This window comes from Nerophis ophidion, linkage group LG17 (genome assembly GCF_033978795.1).
Source record: "Nerophis ophidion isolate RoL-2023_Sa linkage group LG17, RoL_Noph_v1.0, whole genome shotgun sequence".
In the NCBI taxonomy this organism is placed as follows: Eukaryota; Metazoa; Chordata; class Actinopteri; order Syngnathiformes; family Syngnathidae; genus Nerophis; species Nerophis ophidion.
This window is the reverse complement of record NC_084627.1, coordinates 14,363,524-14,383,127: the sequence shown is the minus strand read 5'-3', so window position 1 is coordinate 14,383,127 and position 19,604 is coordinate 14,363,524. Positions and strand designations below refer to the sequence as shown.

Below are 19,604 nucleotides of genomic sequence, written 5' to 3'. Positions count from 1 at the left end.
CCTTTTAAAAAGAACTTTGATCGTTTTGTAAGCAAACTTGCCAGGCACGGATTTAGGGAAATTTATAAATATAAATCGATCCATCAATGTATGATCAATCGTTACACCCCTAGTTCATAACAATATGTAATATGTGCAAATTTTACTGTATTTTGGTCATTACAAGCATTACGGGAACTTCTTTCTTTGGCGGATTTATATACTTTACCTTCACAACGCACTTCCAACCTCCGTCAACAAATGTGTGTTCCTACTTCCGCCAACAAAAGCCTGGTTTTTCTAATCATGGCAGACTTCTGAATAGATGAAAAATATGTCTATTTTTGGACAAATTTGGATTCACAACTTTATCTTTGTCAACCAAAATATACACAGAAGAAACTACTAATTATAGAAGCTTAGTGAGCACAAAGAGAGGGTGAAAAGTTGGATCAGACAAAAGGCGAGTTAAGATTAGCGTGACACAGTGTAAATTTGGAACTTGGAGCCAAGCTATGCTGACACAAAAGAGCGCATAACCAAAATCAACTGCAAAAAAACGTCCCCTAGCCAGCCAAACCAAACGGACAATTGTCTATGGAGTGAGTCACCATAACAATAATTATGATACGTGCAGCACGTCCTGGTTATACCAAATACAGTACACGCGCTGTCAAGGTAGCTGTGTACAAACAAAATATGAAATGTAGGCTAATACTTCACAGATACTGTAATATGATTGTTCATGTTTTCCAGTCAGTATGGATTTGTGTCCTATCGCATTGTCGGCATTACAAACTCAAAATCTATTCAGCTGCTGACACACGAGCTATCTTATGGCTAACACTGTAGCATGCTGTTGCAAGGCAATTTGTTACAACGCTGGAAAAACAGTTCCTCTGTGTTTGCTCTTACAATAACAATGTCGCCACAACTAGATTATTGTACGGGTTGCAAATGTAAACAAAGTTTTGTTGGCAGTTTTTGGATGCATTTTCTGTGATTCAGAAGCACAATGGATTGCTCCCATTAGCTGAATTGCCAGCCACCTAGAATGAGCCGTTTTTTATCTTTAGAATGCAAATAAATGCATTCTTAAGATTAAAAAACGCTCGTGGGATGCGGCTAGCAATGTAGCTAATAAAGCAATCCATTTTGCCTGTAAATCACTCTAAAAATGCATTCAAATACTGCCAACAATACTTTATTTACGTTCCGTAACCTGTGTAATAAAGTTGTAGCGATATAATTGTAAGAGCGAACACTGAGAACCTTTTTTTCTTGTGTAAAATATGTGGTCTAATATGTAGTAACATATCGCCTTGCTCACAGAGACACTCTCAGTTCTACAGTATTAGCTAGAAGTAAGCTAGCTTCTGCGTCAGCAGCTGAATGACTTTTGAGTTAGTCATGCACAACAAAATGCGATATGACACCAATATGTTCGGACTGAAAAACTTGAACATTTTATATTACAGTATCTGTATAGTATTAGCCTACATTTGTGTATGTAGTTGTAATAAGCATGACGCTCTGCATTTATTATGATCAATATTATAGTGACTTATAGGGATGCGCTATTAATCAAAATTGAGCCGACATTGAGGTTTTAACTTTGTGCTGTAAATAACCGCAGGAGGCTGAAGTTTTCTTTTTGTCCGATGTCATCAGCATTTAAGTGACACACATGTTCGCCAATCAGGATTGTGGAGCCACGTGTTTGTTCATCTCTCGCTTCAAACAGGAAGACGCTTATTTAGTGCATCGCTCTCAGCACCTAAGCGCGTTTATTTAACAATGGAATTAGCTGAAGAGAGTGACCCGCCGTCACCAACACACTAACAGTACAGAGAGCCTTGCGCTTTGCCAGTGAGAAGTGCTGCAAAGTAACAAATTAGGAGGAAAACAAATAAGTTACAAAGCCAAATTTACCACTGTGGAAATATTTCAGCTTCAAATCGGATGAGCAATGAGAGCACATTAACACAGACTAACGAGCAAAAATACCTTGATCGCATGATGACAAAAAATAGAGACAACGTCCAACCTAATTTTTCCAACTTGGAAAAAAAATGCACTTTGAGATGTTCCATATTGATTCAGGTAAACTTTTTGGTTACAGAAATTAGCTCATTTTATTATTTATTTCGGACAAAAAAGTTAGTGTTTACCTTCCAATTACAGTGCAATATTAATCAATCCTAATGCAATGTGAAATTAAATGTTATATTATTTCAAATGGTTAATTGCATCATCATTATATTTTATGATTACATTCCATAATAAATACTGTATAGTTATTATCAATTATTTAGTTAAACAGCCCGGTGTAGTAGGGTTGGACAATTAGAGTTTTGATTTCGATTATGGCTCCTCACGATCATGGAAATATAATAATCGGAAAATTAATGGGCCAGACAACATACTTGCAACTTCCGGATTTTGTAATGGTGAAACGGATGAGTAGTGAATAAGTGAGGGAAATAGAGCATGTCTACGAGACGTTTAGGATGGCATCATCGTTGCTACTTTTTATTTGACCCAGTCCAAATATGCCTAATCAATAATAACTAAAATCAATAAAAGAAGTAAGGCATTTGATTTCCGCGTTCACGTAACTGCAGACGGAGTCCCATAATTGTCCAATAAAACAGGATTCGCTGTTAAACGCAGAATATTACGGAAATTGACATTGCTGTCATTGTGAAGAGAAGAACAATTTGTTTGGGAAAATAATGTGTCCGATACCGCCCATTCAGACATGGTCGACCGCTCTGTCCTGAACTAAACAATGTGGAGACGGCCACTGGAACTAAAGCTAGCAAGAACCATCCCTACACCCATTTCATCTGTTTGTTGTTGTGGACATCATTCGTGGGTGTAACCACAATGTACAAACGACAATTACAACTTGAGAGTTGCTCTCTTTTTATTTTTTTATTTTTTATTTTTTAAAGCCTCATGTTGCCTCTTTACTCGTCAAGCTGAGTACAGCTAAGCACAATGGCTCCCTTCACAATAATAGCACGGTGCACCATATTCGGTGTGCCTGCGCTAACAAAATAATGGTTTTAAAAAAAGTACCTTACACAAGCATAATGTACTTAAAGTATTTACTGATACATTCACAGACGTGTTATGCGTTGACCTAAAATATTGGTAAAAATTGTCCAAAAACGTATTGCACCAATAAATGTGAGGATTTTTGCATTTAACATTTTATTTAATTTTATTTGAAAGCGGCACACACTCTATGGTGTTAAAATAAGTGTATAATGTATAAAATAGAATTAAAAACCATTAAAACCGAGACACTGAATTATATTGTTTTTTTTATGTTGCTATTATTTAAATATATTACTATTATTTTACTTATTGTGGTTTATTTGTTACTAATTTATATTCGTTTTTTTAACTATAAAGTTCAAAGCACCATACTATAAGCCGCTGATATATATATATATATATATATATACGTTGCAAATTTAGTTATTTACACAGTAAGATTATTGTAAATGTTTTTTTACATGCCTTAAATGTTTCCAAACAGTGTCCGTAATACGGCAGTTAAATGGTTCATCAAACAAAACAGAATTAATCGTCATGAACCCATTAGCATCGGAAGCTGGGTCTCCAATCAACTTAACAGACTCAATAACTCTACGTTGACGTCTTGGTGAATATACTGAGGAATTTGTGACACTGAAACGATGCAAAAAGAATGCTGTTTTAAGTTAAGACTGACACTCGTAAACGTGTTGGCATATTCGCTAATGACGCTAGCGCAGTGGTTCTTAACCTGGGTTCGATCGAACCCCAAGGGTTCGGTGAGTCGGCCTCAGGGGTTCGGTGGAGGTCAAAACAGACCTGACTTATCGTGTAAATACAAACTTCTCCCTATTGGCGTATTACGGATACGGCAACAGCAGAAGTCAGACTGATTTGCAGGTGTGTAATTTGTTGTGAGTTTATGCACTGTGTGGGTTTTGTTTTTTGAACAAGGTGATTTTCATGCACGGTTCATTTTGTGCACCAGTAAAAAAACAACAACATGGTAACACTTTAGTATGGGGAACATATTCACCATTAATTAGTTGCTTATTAACATGCAAATTAGTAACATATTGGCTCTTAACTAGTCATTAAGTTTTTATTAATGCTTTATTATAACCCTAACTCTAAATTAAGTCTTTATTACTTAGAATATGTTCCCCTAGTGTCCAAATTACGCTAAATTAGGTGGCGACTTGTCCAGGGTGTACCCCGCCTTCCGCCCGATTGTAGCTGAGATAGGCGCCAGCGCCCCCCGCGACCCCAAGAGGGAATAAGCGGTAGAAAATGGATGGATGGATGGATAAGTCTTTGTTACTTAGAATATGTTCCCCATACTGAAGTGTTATCAAAAACATAGCTTTGTCTTGAATTTAAAGAAAACAAAAAAAAAATTTCACTAAAGGGTTTGGTGAATGCGCATATGAAACTGGTGGGGTTCGGTACCTCCAACAAGGTTAAGAACCACTGCGCTATCGTCATTACATTATGATAGCACGTACAAATATGCATAAAAACACTCCTACAGACCTCACACATGGGACAGTTTAGTAAGTGTAAACAGTTTCAGTTATGCAGTAAAACTTACAAACGTTGTTTGAAGTAATGAAGAATCCATACAAGTAGCAAAAACGCTGCGGACTGCGAGAAGACTGAACGTCACTGTACTTCTTGTAGGGTTGGGTATCGTTTGAATTCGAACGATTCCGATTCTTTGTTTCGATTCCGATTCCTAACGATTCTCAATTCCGATACTTTCTTTTAAAAAAAAAAAAGAAAGAAAAGAAAAGGCAGGGTCAAAAAGAAGTTTAGGATATTTTAAATTAACTAGCTAACCTACAGTCTTTCTGAATTAAATAGTCTGACATTCTCCATCAATTTTAATTCTATTAACTTTTTATGAACTTTACTATAAATTCCTCACAGAGCTGATTTCACTGAGCTCTGTAATGATGTTACACTTCTCCACCTTGTACCATGCCGGGATCAATGTGTTTGACAGGTAGTCCCTGGAAGGTGGTACGTATTTTGGGTTGAGAATTTTCACCATATCCCTGCAAACATAAACAAACACGTAATGTTGCTGTTACTGTTTAGCCCAGTATCAATTAGCTTAGCTCTAACATTATTGCTTAAATAACCTAAATGTTGGAGATTCCACCTCTGAAAAGGGATGCAGTCTTTTGATTATGTGTGCAGTGACCTTTCTGTGGCACTCTTCCGTCTGTGGCACCGACATCTTCCCCATTACCACTATGGTGAACTAGGGCTGGGTATTGCCAAGGACCTCACGATACGATACGCATCACGATACTTGTCACGATACGATATTGCGATATTAAAATTTTTGCGATACATGCGATATATTGCAATATTCTACATAGTTAACTGAAAAATGTAAAATGCATTATGCATCTTAAAATCTGAGTTGTATTTACATCAGATGATAGTGATAATTCACGGAACAAACTGAGGCAAATGTAATTCAAGTTACCCATGCCATTTTATTTCAACTATACAAGCACAAGTTACAACATATTTGCATGAACAACACACTGTCTGAAACACATTGAAAAGTGCAGTGTGCATTATTATTAGTCTCCCTGAGCACAATGACACAAAGTGCAGTGTGGGTCTTACTAAATGTGTTTGCAAGTTTGTCTGAGTATCTAATGGGAGCGAAACAGCGTTTGCAAACCGCGTAGTCTTTGTCCAGCTCACTTGTGTGCTCTCTTTTCCTTTGGAATCCAAAATACTTCCAAACATCTGCCTTAAAGTTTAAGTTTACCTTGCATGCTTGCTTGTTTTGTTTTGGGGTTTTTTCAGCTCCACTGCCTCACTGCAACAGCCGGGGAAAAACGGGAAGAAGAGTGCAAACGCCTTGCAGTGAGGTAGCGGCACAGCGACACCTGTCGGAGCGGAGGTCGCACTGCATTTACAGTCGTCTAAAAAACATGATTTTTTATTTTTATTTTTATCGATATTCAAACTTTGAGTATCGATATTGAATCGGAAGAGAATGTATCGCGATGTATTGCTATATCGATATTTTTGCCCACCCCTATGGTGAACTGATTTCGCTGAGCACATTGTGGAGCCTGGCTAGCAGGTTGTAAAGTGTCTATGAAAAAATACGCGGGCTAATTTGTTAGCTGCCTCAACGTTGGCGCAAATCACATTATTTATTGCATATATATTGTTTTACTTACCGGATTCGGACTGGAGTGCAGTCACCGAGGTGCCAGGCTGGGCGCCGGAGCCAGGGGAAAAGGCAGAGGAGGACGGTCGGCGCAGCGCGCCGAAGACGGGACACGCATTTATTAGTACTCCATGAACTCTGAGGTGCTTCATCATGTTCGACGTACACCCTCTTAAGCACGAAACAGTCCTGTCGCACGTGTTGCGTTTCGCCGATATTTCTTTTTTTTTTTGTAAAATAAACCCACACTTTTGACTGCCGACGACCGCTATCCATGCTTGACTGACTCGCTCGGCTACATAGGCTCGGCTATGCTAACACTTTTCTGCGGTGGGCGCTTCTTCGTTGGTGTTCAACGGCTTCTTCTTCCGGGTCGGCGGAAATAGTTTTTTTCCGGTCGGTGGACTGGGTATCGAAACTAGGAATCGGAATTTAAACTTTTGAACGATACCGGGAGAATCGGAAAGTTAGTCCCGGTTCCAATCGATACTCGATACCCAACCCTAACTTCTTGTTCAAAGCTCTACCGGTAAATGGAGGGACACTGCAGCACCTGCAGTGATTAAATTTGTCCAAAGGGTGGTGCCAGAACACAAAAAAAACCCAACACATTCTCAGTGGGGTATTTTTTTAAATGTATTTATTATTATTATTATTATTTTTACTTTAGCTATCAGCGTAAGAAAAAAATCCATTAGCTGCACTGTCTTATAGCCCTCAAGGTTCAAACTTTAAGAAACAAATTGCGGCTTATAGTCCAGAATTTACGGTAAATTATTGCATATTCTTTTGTGTGGCACTTTGAGACAAGAATATATTATTTACCAGGCTAAAAGTAACATGTCTTTATTCACTTATTTTCACAGTTTTATGCATTTTAATGTATACATTCAGCATGTATATACAACGTTGGTGGAGGTTTTTGAATATGTTTTAGAGGGCCTTGAAGGTAAAACAGGGTACTCCCCTAAGTTGCATCTTGTGAGCATATGTTTTAATCTTTAGAATGTAAAAAAGAATATACATCTGTGGTTTTGTCTCATAATTTTGAACTGCAGGCAAAATGGGAAAAAAAAATGCAGTTCCCCTTTAAATGAAAGTGTGAAGTGTTGTGCTGCCACTAATACACTACGAGTGAAGCTCCAGCACCCCCGCGACCCCAAAAAAGGGACAAGCGGTAGAAAATGGATGGATGAATAGCTTATGTGATTTATTTTCATTTCACTGCTTAACTTTGCTCTGGCCGTATCATTTTGAGCAGTCAGTATAGTGATGTTGGTGTCGCTTGCATCATTGCGCAATACCTGTCACTGGCATCGCAATAATATCATAAAGTTAAACACACTTGCAGAGTTAATCCTAGAGAGGTGAACAAAAAAGGCCCTATTTGAACATGTCTCACTGTGATTTGGCTCCAGATGGCTGGCAAGATGGGAGCTGACCAGATGCCGAACATGCACAGCACCTCTCCCGTCATCGACCCCTCCCTCTACGGTTTTGGGGTCCAGAAACGTACGCTTGACAATGAAGGTAAGTCTCTTGTGTACAATGTTGTGCAATTGCTGGGTTGCAATCACGTGACCTAAAAGCACTTCTGGGTTTCAGATTGAGGGCAAGAGTCCCATTAGTCTAGTGTTTATTTACCTGCATCAATGCAGGTGTGGGCGTATTCTGAAATGTTGAAAGGCAAATATAAAAGCCAGATATCATAAAACAACATTGAAATGGAGTAAAGTAAAGTTGTCTTACACCCTTCAGTAAAATCATTTTCTAAAGATTTAAACCATTCATCATCCCCGAAGTTGATCGCTCAAGTTACTGCTTGACCACACTTTTTACACTCACTAGGATTTTAAGTATAGGATATTGGAGATTCATCCTGTCTTTACATCAGAAGGGGTCCACAAATTAAGCATTAAGCCGTGAAAGACAACGTTCGATTTACGCATGCACCTGTAACGTTTTTTATTGATATTTAAACGTTTAAGTACCACTGATTGTCACACACACACTAGGTGTGGTGAAATTACCCTCTACATTTGACCCATCCCATTGTTCCACGCCCTGGGAGGTGAGGGGAGCAGTGAACAACAGCGGTGGCCACGCTCTGGAATCATTTTGTTGATTTAACCCCCAATTCTAACCCTTGATGCTAGGTGCTGTCACGCCAAATTTCTTATCCCTACACCCCCCCCCCCCCCCCCCCCCAATTTACTTCCGGGGTTATGATTAATACAGACGTTTTGTTAACGCTATATTATAAAAATATAACGCTATATTTTAAAAATACAGACGTTTTGTTAACGCTATATTATAAAAAACATTAAAAAAACAATTTACAAACACAAGCTATGGGATGATATAAGAGGAAACGTGACCCCGGAAGTAAATGCGTCATCCCATAGCTTGTTTGTAAATTGTTTTTTAATTTTTTTTTATAATATAGCGTTAACAAAACATCTGTATTTTTATGATATAGCGTTATATTTTTATAATATAGCGTTGACAAAACATCTGTATTAATCATGAGCCCGGAAGTAAATGGGGTGGGGGGAAGAAATTTGGCGTGACAGTGCCATACAAGTGCCGTATTGCTGTGATTGTGATGCTAATGAAAAAAAGGATACATTTTGTTTTCGCAGTTGATTTCGTACAAATATTTCACTGTCTCGTTGTTTAGCTAGATTTCCCAGACATGTACAATTATACAATCGATTAGTAAACATCAATTAATTTATCTATTGTAAATAAATTAATGCAGACGTTCTAAAATTTGTCTGACTGCAGGGAGCCACCTAACTGAGATGGATAGATAGGTCTTTATTGTCATTGCACAAGTACAACAAAACTTTGTTTTCAGCACAAACCCGCTCAAGATTAGACAAAAACAAACAGTGTACAGGGTTACAGAACAGGAACGCTGATGGGTCGCCACAAGGCGCCCCGTAAAAGATGGTAAAAAGGTAAATGCTGGGGAACGATGAGTAAAAACATACAATCTAGACGAGGCTCCTAAGGGGGCCCAGTCTGGAGTGGGAAAAAACCTCCATAGCAAAGCACATATAACATACATCTCGAGATATCTAGCAACAGAAGGGATGGAGTTCGGGGTCATGATGGTATCCGCAGCTCTCAAGCGCTGACCATCCATTCATCACCCCTATGGGATTTGCGTCGAGGGCGTTGGGTTGGAGGGGTGGGTTGTGTATGTGTGGCGTATATTTTTGCATCTTTGGGGTACTTTGAAGACTGCCAGCAACTTCCAATTTGTCGACAAACCAGAGCAACGCTTACTCCAATCAGCAGATGTCCTGTTGTCATAATTCCGAATAGGTAGATATCTTCACGTCCTCGACAGAAAAGGGTCGCCAGGCACGCGCACTGCTTCTTCTCACAAGAGTCCGTCGTGTGTCCAGCAACAACCGCTTTGTCACGACAGCAGGTTCCCCCCGAACCCAAGATAGTTTTCATCATGAACAACCCTCCTTTGACCATAATGGCCCACCCCAATCTAGATAGGCTCACCCTACGCAGTGGCCCACCACTTGATGAACGACAGTTTTTTGTTGAGTAGGGGAGCCAAAATTTATCAGGCTTCGCTACACATTAAAAGGGTCTGTTTACAACCTGCTAAAAGTTAAATTTTTCAAATGAAAAAATGTAACAAGAACACTACCGGCTTGCTTATATTACAATTAGGGGTTTAACAGAACAAATTTAATAAATGTCTATTTGTCACAATTCGATGTTAAACTTTCTAAAACACTTCGGCGCACTTTCTCAAAGCACAGGCCCCCCTACAAGAGAGCTCTATGCATTTGACAGGATTAAAAAAAGGGGGTAGAACAGCCGCCAAGTAGAGTTTAAACAGGTGAGCGAGATCATTAATCACTCATAACACCACTCTTAAACCGTGGCATTATTTTCTCTTCGTGTGCGTATCTTGAAGGTATAAATCTAGGAAAGGGCGTGTCACAATTATCGAACACGAACTGTCTCTATTCATCTACCTCACTATAACATAAAGTAGCTTTAGGACAGTGGTCCCCAACCACCGGGCACAAGGCCGCAGACTGATTGGTACCGGGCCGCACAAGAAATAAGAACATTTTAAAAAAATTGATATATTTTTTTTAATTATTAAGTCAACATAAAAAACACAATATATACATCAGGGGTCACCAACCTTTTTGAAACCAAGAGCTATTCTTGGGTACTGATTAATGCGAAGGGCTACCAGTTTGATACACACTTTAATAAATTGCCAGAAATAGCCAAATTTGCTCAATTTACCTTTTAATAAATGAATCTATAAAAAAATTGGTATTTCTGTCTGTCATTCCGTTGTACATTTTTTTTCCTTTTACGGAAGGTTTTTTGTGGAGAACAAATGATGAAAAAAACACTTAATTGAACGGTTTAAAAGAGGAGAAAACAGGAGAAAAAATGACAATTAAATTTTGAAACATAGTTTATCTTCAATTTCAACTCTTTAAAATTCAAAATTCAACCGAAAAAAAAGAGAAAAACCAGCTAATTCGAATCTTTTTGAAAAACAAAAAATAATAATTTATAGAAATCATTAGTAATTTTTTCTGATTAAGATTAATTTTAGAATTTTGATGACATGTTTTAAATATCATAAAATCCAATCTGCACTTTGTTAGAATATACAACAAATTGGAACAAGCTATATTTCTAACAGACAAATCAATATTTCTTCTAGATTTTAGATAACAAAAATGTTAAAAGAAATTCAAAAGATTTTGAAATAAGATTTAAATTTGATTCTACAGATTTTCTAGATTTGCCAGAATAATTTTTTTGAATTTTAATTATAAGTTTGAAGAAATATTTTACAAATATTCTTCGTCAACAAAACAGAAGCTAAAATGAAGAATTAAATTAAAATGTATTTATTATTCTTTACAATAAAAAAAAAAATACTTGAACATTGATTTAAATTGTCAGGAAAGAAGAGGAAGGAATTTAAAAGGTAAAAAGGTTTGTGTTTAAAGATCCTAAAATCATTTTTAAGGTTGTATTTTTTCTCTAAAATTGTCTTTCTGAAAGTTATAAGAAGCAAAGTCAAAAAATAAATAAATGTATTTAAACAAGTGAAGACCGAGTCTTTAAAATATTTTCTTAGATTTTCAAATTCTATTTGAGTTTTGTCTCTCTTAGAATTAAAAATGTCGAACAAAGCGAGACCAGCTTGCTAGTAAATAAATAAAATTAAAAAAATAGAGGCAGCTCACTGGTAAGTGCTGCTATTTGAGCTATTTTTAGAACAGGCCAGCGGGCGACTCATCTGGTCCTTACGGGCTACCTGGTGCCCGCGGGCACCGCGTTGGTGACCCCTGATATACATTATATATCAATATAGATCAATACAGTCTGCAGAGATACATGATTGTATTTCTTTATGGAGAAAAAAAAATAAAACGCCCTTCCCCCGGTCCGTGGGATAGATTTTCAAGCGTTGACCGGTCCGCAGCTACAAAAAGGTTGGGGACCACTGCTTTAAGATAATATCTGGAACTAACAATAATCTGTTTGTCGACTAGAGAATAAGATAATCTAGCATGTTGCTAATAAGACGTGAAACCATCACGTGACTAGCTTCTTCATTATCTCTCAAAATGTCTCAAACATGTCCGTGAGTTTGATACTATTGTGATCATATTTATTTATTCCCAAACTTTGGAAGTCTTTTGGTGTCATAAGTCAGATATATAAAATAGCATCAATATATTGGCAATTAATTTTTCCACTCTACTGGTACTTTAAAGCTACAGACACACAAAATGGTGTGTTCCCAGTAGGATTGACTAAAAGCACTCTTAAAACTTGAATTCAGTGTTGTGGAGTATTCTGAGGTGTATTTAAAAAAATTTTAACCTTGTATAATATGAAGCCTTTACTCGTAGCGTGCATACATTTACATATTACTTTGTGACAAATGTTTTCTTTTTCATGTTATTGTCCTGTCATTTCATAGCATCCACGAAGAGAAAACACACATGCCGATTAATCTGTCTTCCTTATTTTCTTGTCACTGTGTGTTTCAGTAGAAATTTCAGATGTCAGTCAGAGAAATTACACACTTTAGCCTTAGCTTTGTTTGACTGGCCCACTTTTTTCCGTTTTTTCGAACACCTTGTCCCCGCCTCCTCCATTCAAGGTTGCACCACTCCATATAAAACTTTCATCAGCATACAGTAATTAAATTTTTCGGTTACAAGGATGGTACCTCCTTGTGTGGCTCCTTTTATTTTGATATTCATAGCAGTCCCCTATGTCCATCCTCACCTCAGTGCATTACCAGAGGAAGTGAAATGAGTGCAAACCACCAGAAAATCGATTGAACTCTCCACGACATGGGTGTTTACATCCATGACGGCACATCCTCCAGTGACCCCTGTAGGACCATTGTGGTGTGCTACCTGTCAAAATTCAATTGCACCCACTGACCCAGTTGCCCCCCTTATTTTTTTTAGCAGAAATTCTCTCTTGTGCACCTGCAGGCCTGATTTCCATCCTGCTGGGTGTCAAATGGCAACTCGAGATTGGCAGCTGCATTGCGTTACCTTCTCTCATTTATCTGCTTGATTAGATATGTTTCTTACACACTAACTTGTGTTCTGACTTCTCTATTCTCTCAGTTGGGAATCACCTTGGTGCAATGGTACATCAAAGGTGGGCGTCTTTTCTGATTCTGCTCATTTTTGTATTTTTCAATCACTGAGTATGTATTGATTGTCTCATAATCTCACAGGGCTCTTACGACCGAAGACTTCAAAGTGCCTGATAAGATGGTGGGATTCAGTAAGTGGGCTTTGAGTTTGTTGCAGTCGCCGCTAATGTTCCACATGTAATCAACAGTATTGACATTCTCCCCAGCTATCGGGTCACCGCATCGGTCCCAGTCTAAATTATATACAGAATAAGAGTGTGTGTGCGTGTGCGTGTGTGTGAATATTAGGGCTGCAACTAAAGATTAATTTGATAATCGATTAATCTGTTGATTATTACTTCGATTGATCGATTAATAATCGGATAAAAGAGACAAACTACATTTCTATCCTTTTCAATACTTTATTTAAAAAAAGAGCATACTGGGACCATGTCCTTTTGACTTGCCAAATGAAACAAGGCAAGTGTTACAAAAATTTTAATTTTTTTAATATAGTGCACCATTGTCCTGCAGAATAGCACTAATTTTGCTTAGGGGAATTTCAAACCTGGCTATTACCTATTCCAACCATTCTGCAATGTTGGATGCTGAATGTCTTTCCTCTAGTGGCATGGTCAAAAAGCAGATTGACTTTATGTTCTATTCATTTCCAATGTAGTGGCATGTATTGCCAAGGTAGGCAACACTTGTCCACACATCAGTAGTGAGAGCAAGTTTGCTCTGGGTGGCTTTTATGTCAGTCTGCACAGCATGGAATGTCCGCTCGTACTTCCTCTCCATCAGTTTGGTAAAATGGTTCCTCCAGGGAAGAGTGTAACTGGGGTTGAGGACGTGAATCATTTGTCTAAAACCTTCATCCTCCACTATTGATAGTGGCCTCATGTCAGTTACCAACATAGTCAGGTAGCATCAGTCAGTGCAGCCGCTTGCTGTGGTGTGCACACCTTCCTTTGTACCAAGTCGCTAATGCTGGCTTGTTTCTTTCTGAAATGAGAGAAACCATATTATGAACGTACATAGTAGCATCATTTACATGTAACTCAATACACACCCAGTTGATTTATTTAATAATTTCTGACAAATCGCCACCACATTAAAAAAACAGCTAAATTAAATAAAATAAATGGACATTGGAGTTGTAGAATACACCAATAATAACACACAAATGTAACTCATCAGATCAAAACTGGATCAGATATAGTACACGTTTCTGTTCTGAATAATAAAGGGTTCATTTTAGGCTACCTCTGAATCATAGCATGAAATATTCTAACACCTTCATAACGTTTAGTTATACTAAAGCGTCACTCAAGTCTAAATAGATTTATATAGCTTTATTGGGCCCACATCGATCCATTTTGAAACCAACCTGAGATATATCTGTCTGTTACGTTTATTTCCAAATTGTTAAACGTGCGTTTTCTTTCTCAAAACGGAGTGAACTGTGCCGGAGACACATTATCAGCCCCGCGTTGCAACAAAGACAAAACGTTAACGTTACTCACAAAACAGCTGAACTCATGAATGAAGACCTGTTGCCACTCATAACAACACAGAAAATGAAGACGTCGAACTATCCAAAAAGTTCCTAACACTCTGAAAGTTAATACACAACAGTTGGTGCAGCGCCGCCTTAAAAAAAATCTCCTCGTTAACAAAAGATTAAAAACACAAAAACGGACACAATGGATCAATGTACTCGGACCATGGGCTTAAAAAAGTTACGTACTGTGAGTTCTCTTCATCCATGGTTCCTCTTCAGGTGCTGTCGAAGTAATATTGTCCTCCGTGCCACGTACGCGAGATCCATGCTGCTTATTTTGCAGGAAATGTCGTCTTTGAAATCTTTTAAAGTAAAGTGTTCCAACACTTTTGACGACTTAAATAGTACACTTTTCTCCATTGAAAGCAATAACCTCGAGATGTTTCTCCGCTGAACTATCCGTACTGTTTCCCTCCGCCATTTTTCGAATGTTTCCAAGCACATGTGACCGCGTGGTCACGTGAGCTGCACATGACACATCATTGGCTGGCTTACTGCCACATCATGAGACGAAGCCTCAGCCCAGCCCTGGCGCTGTTTTGTACTGTTTTTTGTACTTATTTAGATTATTGTTATTTATCTGATTGTAAATGTTGCAGTTTATAAATAAAGGTTTAGGGGAACAAAACAAAACTAAAAACCTCCGCGCATGCCCTTTGAATACATCCAACAAATCGATGAGTAAATTAATCGCCAACTATTTTTATAATCCATTTTAATCGATTTAATCGATTAGTTGTTGTAGCCCTTGTGTGTGTGTGTGTGTGTGTGTGTGTGTGTGTGTGTGTGTGTGTGTGTGTGTGTGTGTGTGTGTGTGTGTGTGTATATGTGTGCATATGTGTATATATATATATATGTGTGTGTGTGTATATGTATGTATGTGTATGTATATATGTGTGTGTGTGTGTTTCTATATATATATATATATATATACACACACATTTATTTATTTATTTTTTAAACTCCTTCTCCCACCAGTCATTGGAAAAGGAGGTGAGCAGATATCAAGAATCCAGCTGGAGTCTGGCTGTAAGATCCAGATTGCGTCCGGTAAGTTCATGTAGCATTCACTCACCTTAAAATCGGATCCAAAACTGACTAATTTCTATTCATAAGAGAACTTTAAGACATGTTAATGCATGCCGAGTGTTTTAACACTGTGCAACTCTTAAGCTTTTTACCCTCTAATGCCTTTTTATTAATACATGATTGCTTTAAATTATTGGTAATTAAATTTCACTTTTGTTCAACATACACTATTGAAGTCAAAATAATACAAACCTTTTGTGAATTGCATTTTGTTATGCAACTGTTGTTGACTGTTTAGTTTGCTCACTGAATGTGAGTATATCAAAAAAAGCCATTATTTTACTTTTATTTAAAAAAAAAAAGGAGTCCGATAGCATTAGTCTGTCCATGTCATGAATATTTGCAAAATAATAGTAAAACATACTGTAGATTCATATGAAAAGGACTGTTTAGGTGCCAATTCTAATTAAACCAGCAGGTTTCAGTAAAATTGAGGGAAAAAAGGTGTTGCGACCCCTTTTCCCTTTTTTGGTTGCTGGAGGGATAATGGGTCTTCATTTCATGAATAATGCACTTTTAACGTTTTTTTTTCTCTTGAGTGGTTTTAAGTGGGTTTAATATGTTACAAGACAATATAACAAAAATAGAACCTGATGGCAAATGGGTGTAATAGATCAAATATGAAGGGGTAAACAGTGTCACCCAAAACCTATGCTCTTCTCTATCCTCCCTCACAGGTGTGTTTTCCTTAAATGCCAATTTATGCACACACCCACCTATACCCATGTGACACATTGTCAAACCCAAAGACACTGCTCCTTAAACCCCTAATTGTCTCCTACACGAGGCATTTTATTTAAGTAACAATGTATTTCATATTTATGGCATGTCTTAATGTTGTGTTTCAGCCATCCGGCCTTCATCGGGGGTACAAACAATTGTAAAAGTACACAATGTGAGCTTAAAACCAAAAATAATGTCAGTAAGATATCTGTTAAAGGGTGTGTATATTGTACAACAGTACAAAAGACACACCTATGTGGACATATCACTACTGAATGGCGGTGTACAAATAACTCCATTACAAACAGTTGAATCAATGTCCTCGTTTAATCCAGGGTATTTTGTGACTTGAAGTTCATAAATCCAAAAATCTCTCATTCACTATTGAGATCCCATTTCCTTTTGTTTGGTGTCTGGTATATGGTCTATTCCAGAGCTATTTCTCAGAACCACAATGCGAGTTTAGGAAAGTTTAGGAAGATTCCTAAAAACACTAACATGGTCATATAGATTATCTTTTACTAGCTGTTTTGCAGTGAGTCCTAAAAAGCAACAGATTCTCAAAAATAAACAAAATAAGAATTATAGTGAAGAGGGAAATCCAGCCCCCTGGTACTTAGCTCTTTGGAAATGGGGCCCTCAAAACAAGTTACTTGAATAGCCCTGGTCTATATCATATGCTTGTGCATGGGTTCGATCATTATGGGACTCTGTTTGGCAATAGGGTATTAGGTGTTTCTTGTACGAATTACATATTTATGCTTCGCCAATCAGACTTGTAGTGGGTTTTTTTTTTGTTATTCAACTATAGAACATTTTGCAAATATGGCATTCTACCCTGTAAACAACAAGTGTTGTCCTAAAGTTGATATAAGTTTTTTTTTCATTTTCTCAACAGTGTAAAAAGTCTTATATCCATATCATGTTAGACCCGCTCGACATCCATTGCTTTCCTCCTCTCCAAGGTTCTCATAGTCATCATTGTCACAGACGTCCCACTGGGTGTGAGTTTTCCTTGCCCTTATGTGGGCCTACCGAGGATGTCGTAGTGGTTTGTGTTGTGGTTTGTGCAGCCCTTTGAGACACTAGTGATTTAGGGCTATATAAGTAAACATTGATTGATTGATTGATATTAGTGCATTGATTAAAAGTGTAAGCGGATAAGCAGCAGAAGAAGATGGATGGATGATTAAAAGTGTTATAACAGATATGGAAATTAAAGCCATGTCTTTTTAGAAGTTGGTGGTTGAAAATAGTAAAATCTTTAGTTGTTTCTACCAAGAAGAAAGTCCAGTATGCAATTGGCCGACACAATCATGACTTATGGAGTTTTTTTAGTACCTTTTTTTAAAATCATTATTTTTTTATTTTTTATTTTTTTATCTGGCTACATTTCCTCAGTTTTGGCCTCAAAATCAGAATCTTGGTGACAAGTTCCATGTAATTGGACAAATGGTATATTATTTTTTAGCCACTTGGGAAGGCAGCTTTAGATGTTTAAAACCGTATTTGTCTGTGGACTTCAGGGTTTCACTGAGATTGCCAATATACATGTGGCGGTGGGGGCTTGGCTCGTGGCGTGCTCAGTTTGATACCATCAAATATATGACATGATCATTTGGATTTGCAATGATGCGTGTATTTTCTTTAAAAAGGCTAAACAAATATTTTATGTATATTTAAAAACAAATAATAGTGTTATTAGTACCTTTTTCATAACGTTATGTTTTTCTTAAATCAGAATCACAATCTGCTTTAACACAAATTTGACTTGTGAGACTGTGCTCTCGGGCTTCACGGTGGCAGATTAGGTGGCGACTTGTCCAGGGTGTACCCCGCCTTCCGCCCGATTGTAGCTGAGATAGGCGCCAGCGACCCAAAAAGGGAATAAGCGGTAGAAAATGGATGGATGGAATGTGCTCTCTTTGTTCAATATTATTTCAATTGTTGCTTACTGTAAAAAGTAGTTTGCCAAATATGTAAACAGTTATTTTTAATTAAATTTGAAAAAAATCACTTTAGGCGTTTTGTTTTTATTCACAACAAAGTCACTTTAAAACTAACCACATTAAAGAAAGTACATTATATATACACATGAACTGCTTACATTTAGGAATCACTTTCAATCAATAATATAATTTGGATAAACTGAAAAAAGCATTACAATGATGGAGGTTGAGCACTAATGTCGTTAGCTTAATGCTAACATACAATCGACCAGCTCATAGCTAAGCTAGCTCCAATTAGCATGGCCAATCGCTGGGCGCAGAGTTTTAATTGTCGGTAGTAATGTCAAATGATTTAGGGTAGTTTAGACAGGCTTAATACCTTTCTCTTGAACTTTCTCTCCTTACTTTTGCCGAGTGTCAACTGTCTAGGTGCGCGATGTGCTGATGCACTTCTGACAGGCGATTTAGATGCACGTAGTTTCAATTTAACATTGGAAAACGAACCCTAAAGCAAAACTTAATTTGTAACTCCTGCATATGAACAAAAGGATTCCTGTTAAACACTACTTGTAATGATTGAATTTGTATTTTGGCACGTTTTAACAAATTACCACTTTGTCAGTATGCAGCGATTAATCTAGATGCCAATGTAGATATTTTTAAATGTTACAATTTTTGTGAATGTCTTTGTGGCCAAGTATGACAAAGGGTAGCTGAACAATTACAAATGTAGTATGAATAGTATTCATCTGTGTTTTTACTTTTTAGACAGTGGAGGCATGTTGGACAGGCCCTGCACTCTGACCGGGAGCCCTGAGAACATTGAGTGAGTCCTTTCCACCTTTGCTGATTTACTTAGAAGAAGAAAAAAAATAGGCTGTGCGTTGTGTGAACGTGTGTCCATTGTTGCGCTGCAGAGGGCACGAACCCACATCTCGTTCCATGTCCCCCTCTTTCAATCAGTCACCGCACCTCCTCAACTCCCTTTTCTGTGTTTGAACAATGAGAAATGTGACTTAAGCAAAAAAAAAAAAAAACAATTTTTGGTGACTAATGGTACCACGACCTCCACCCCCTACCCTCACAGGCAAGCTAAGAGACTGCTGAGTGAGATTGTCGAGCAGTGTCGATACGGACCAGGCTTCCACTGCGAGATGGACGGCAATGGAGCTATTCAGCAGATCCTCATCCCCGCCAACAAAGTGGGGCTAGTGATCGGCAAGGGAGGAGAAACCATCAAGCAACTGCAGGTGGGGGTTGATTTCCACAGTGACACAAATGAATGAAGTAGCTTTCATTTCCATGTCTGAATGTGTTTCTTATGTAGGAGAGAACAGGAGTGCAGATGATCATGATTCAGGATGACCCCATGCC

The 19,604-nt window shown here is 37.8% G+C and overlaps 1 protein-coding gene across 1 annotated transcript in view; it reads left to right on the top strand.

The window, feature by feature from the left end:
• Positions 1 to 19,604, top strand: part of fubp3 (far upstream element (FUSE) binding protein 3) — a 51,900-nt gene that overhangs the window by 8,450 nt on the left and 23,846 nt on the right. Inside the window, exons 2-8 of the mRNA XM_061876355.1 lie at positions 7,648 to 7,759; positions 12,895 to 12,928; positions 13,008 to 13,057; positions 15,448 to 15,519; positions 18,999 to 19,056; positions 19,318 to 19,480; positions 19,558 to 19,604. The exon at positions 19,558 to 19,604 is cut by the window's right edge and continues 52 nt beyond it. Coding sequence (XP_061732339.1) covers positions 7,648 to 7,759; positions 12,895 to 12,928; positions 13,008 to 13,057; positions 15,448 to 15,519; positions 18,999 to 19,056; positions 19,318 to 19,480; positions 19,558 to 19,604 — 536 coding nt within the window. The remainder of the gene's footprint in view (positions 1 to 7,647; positions 7,760 to 12,894; positions 12,929 to 13,007; positions 13,058 to 15,447; positions 15,520 to 18,998; positions 19,057 to 19,317; positions 19,481 to 19,557) is intronic.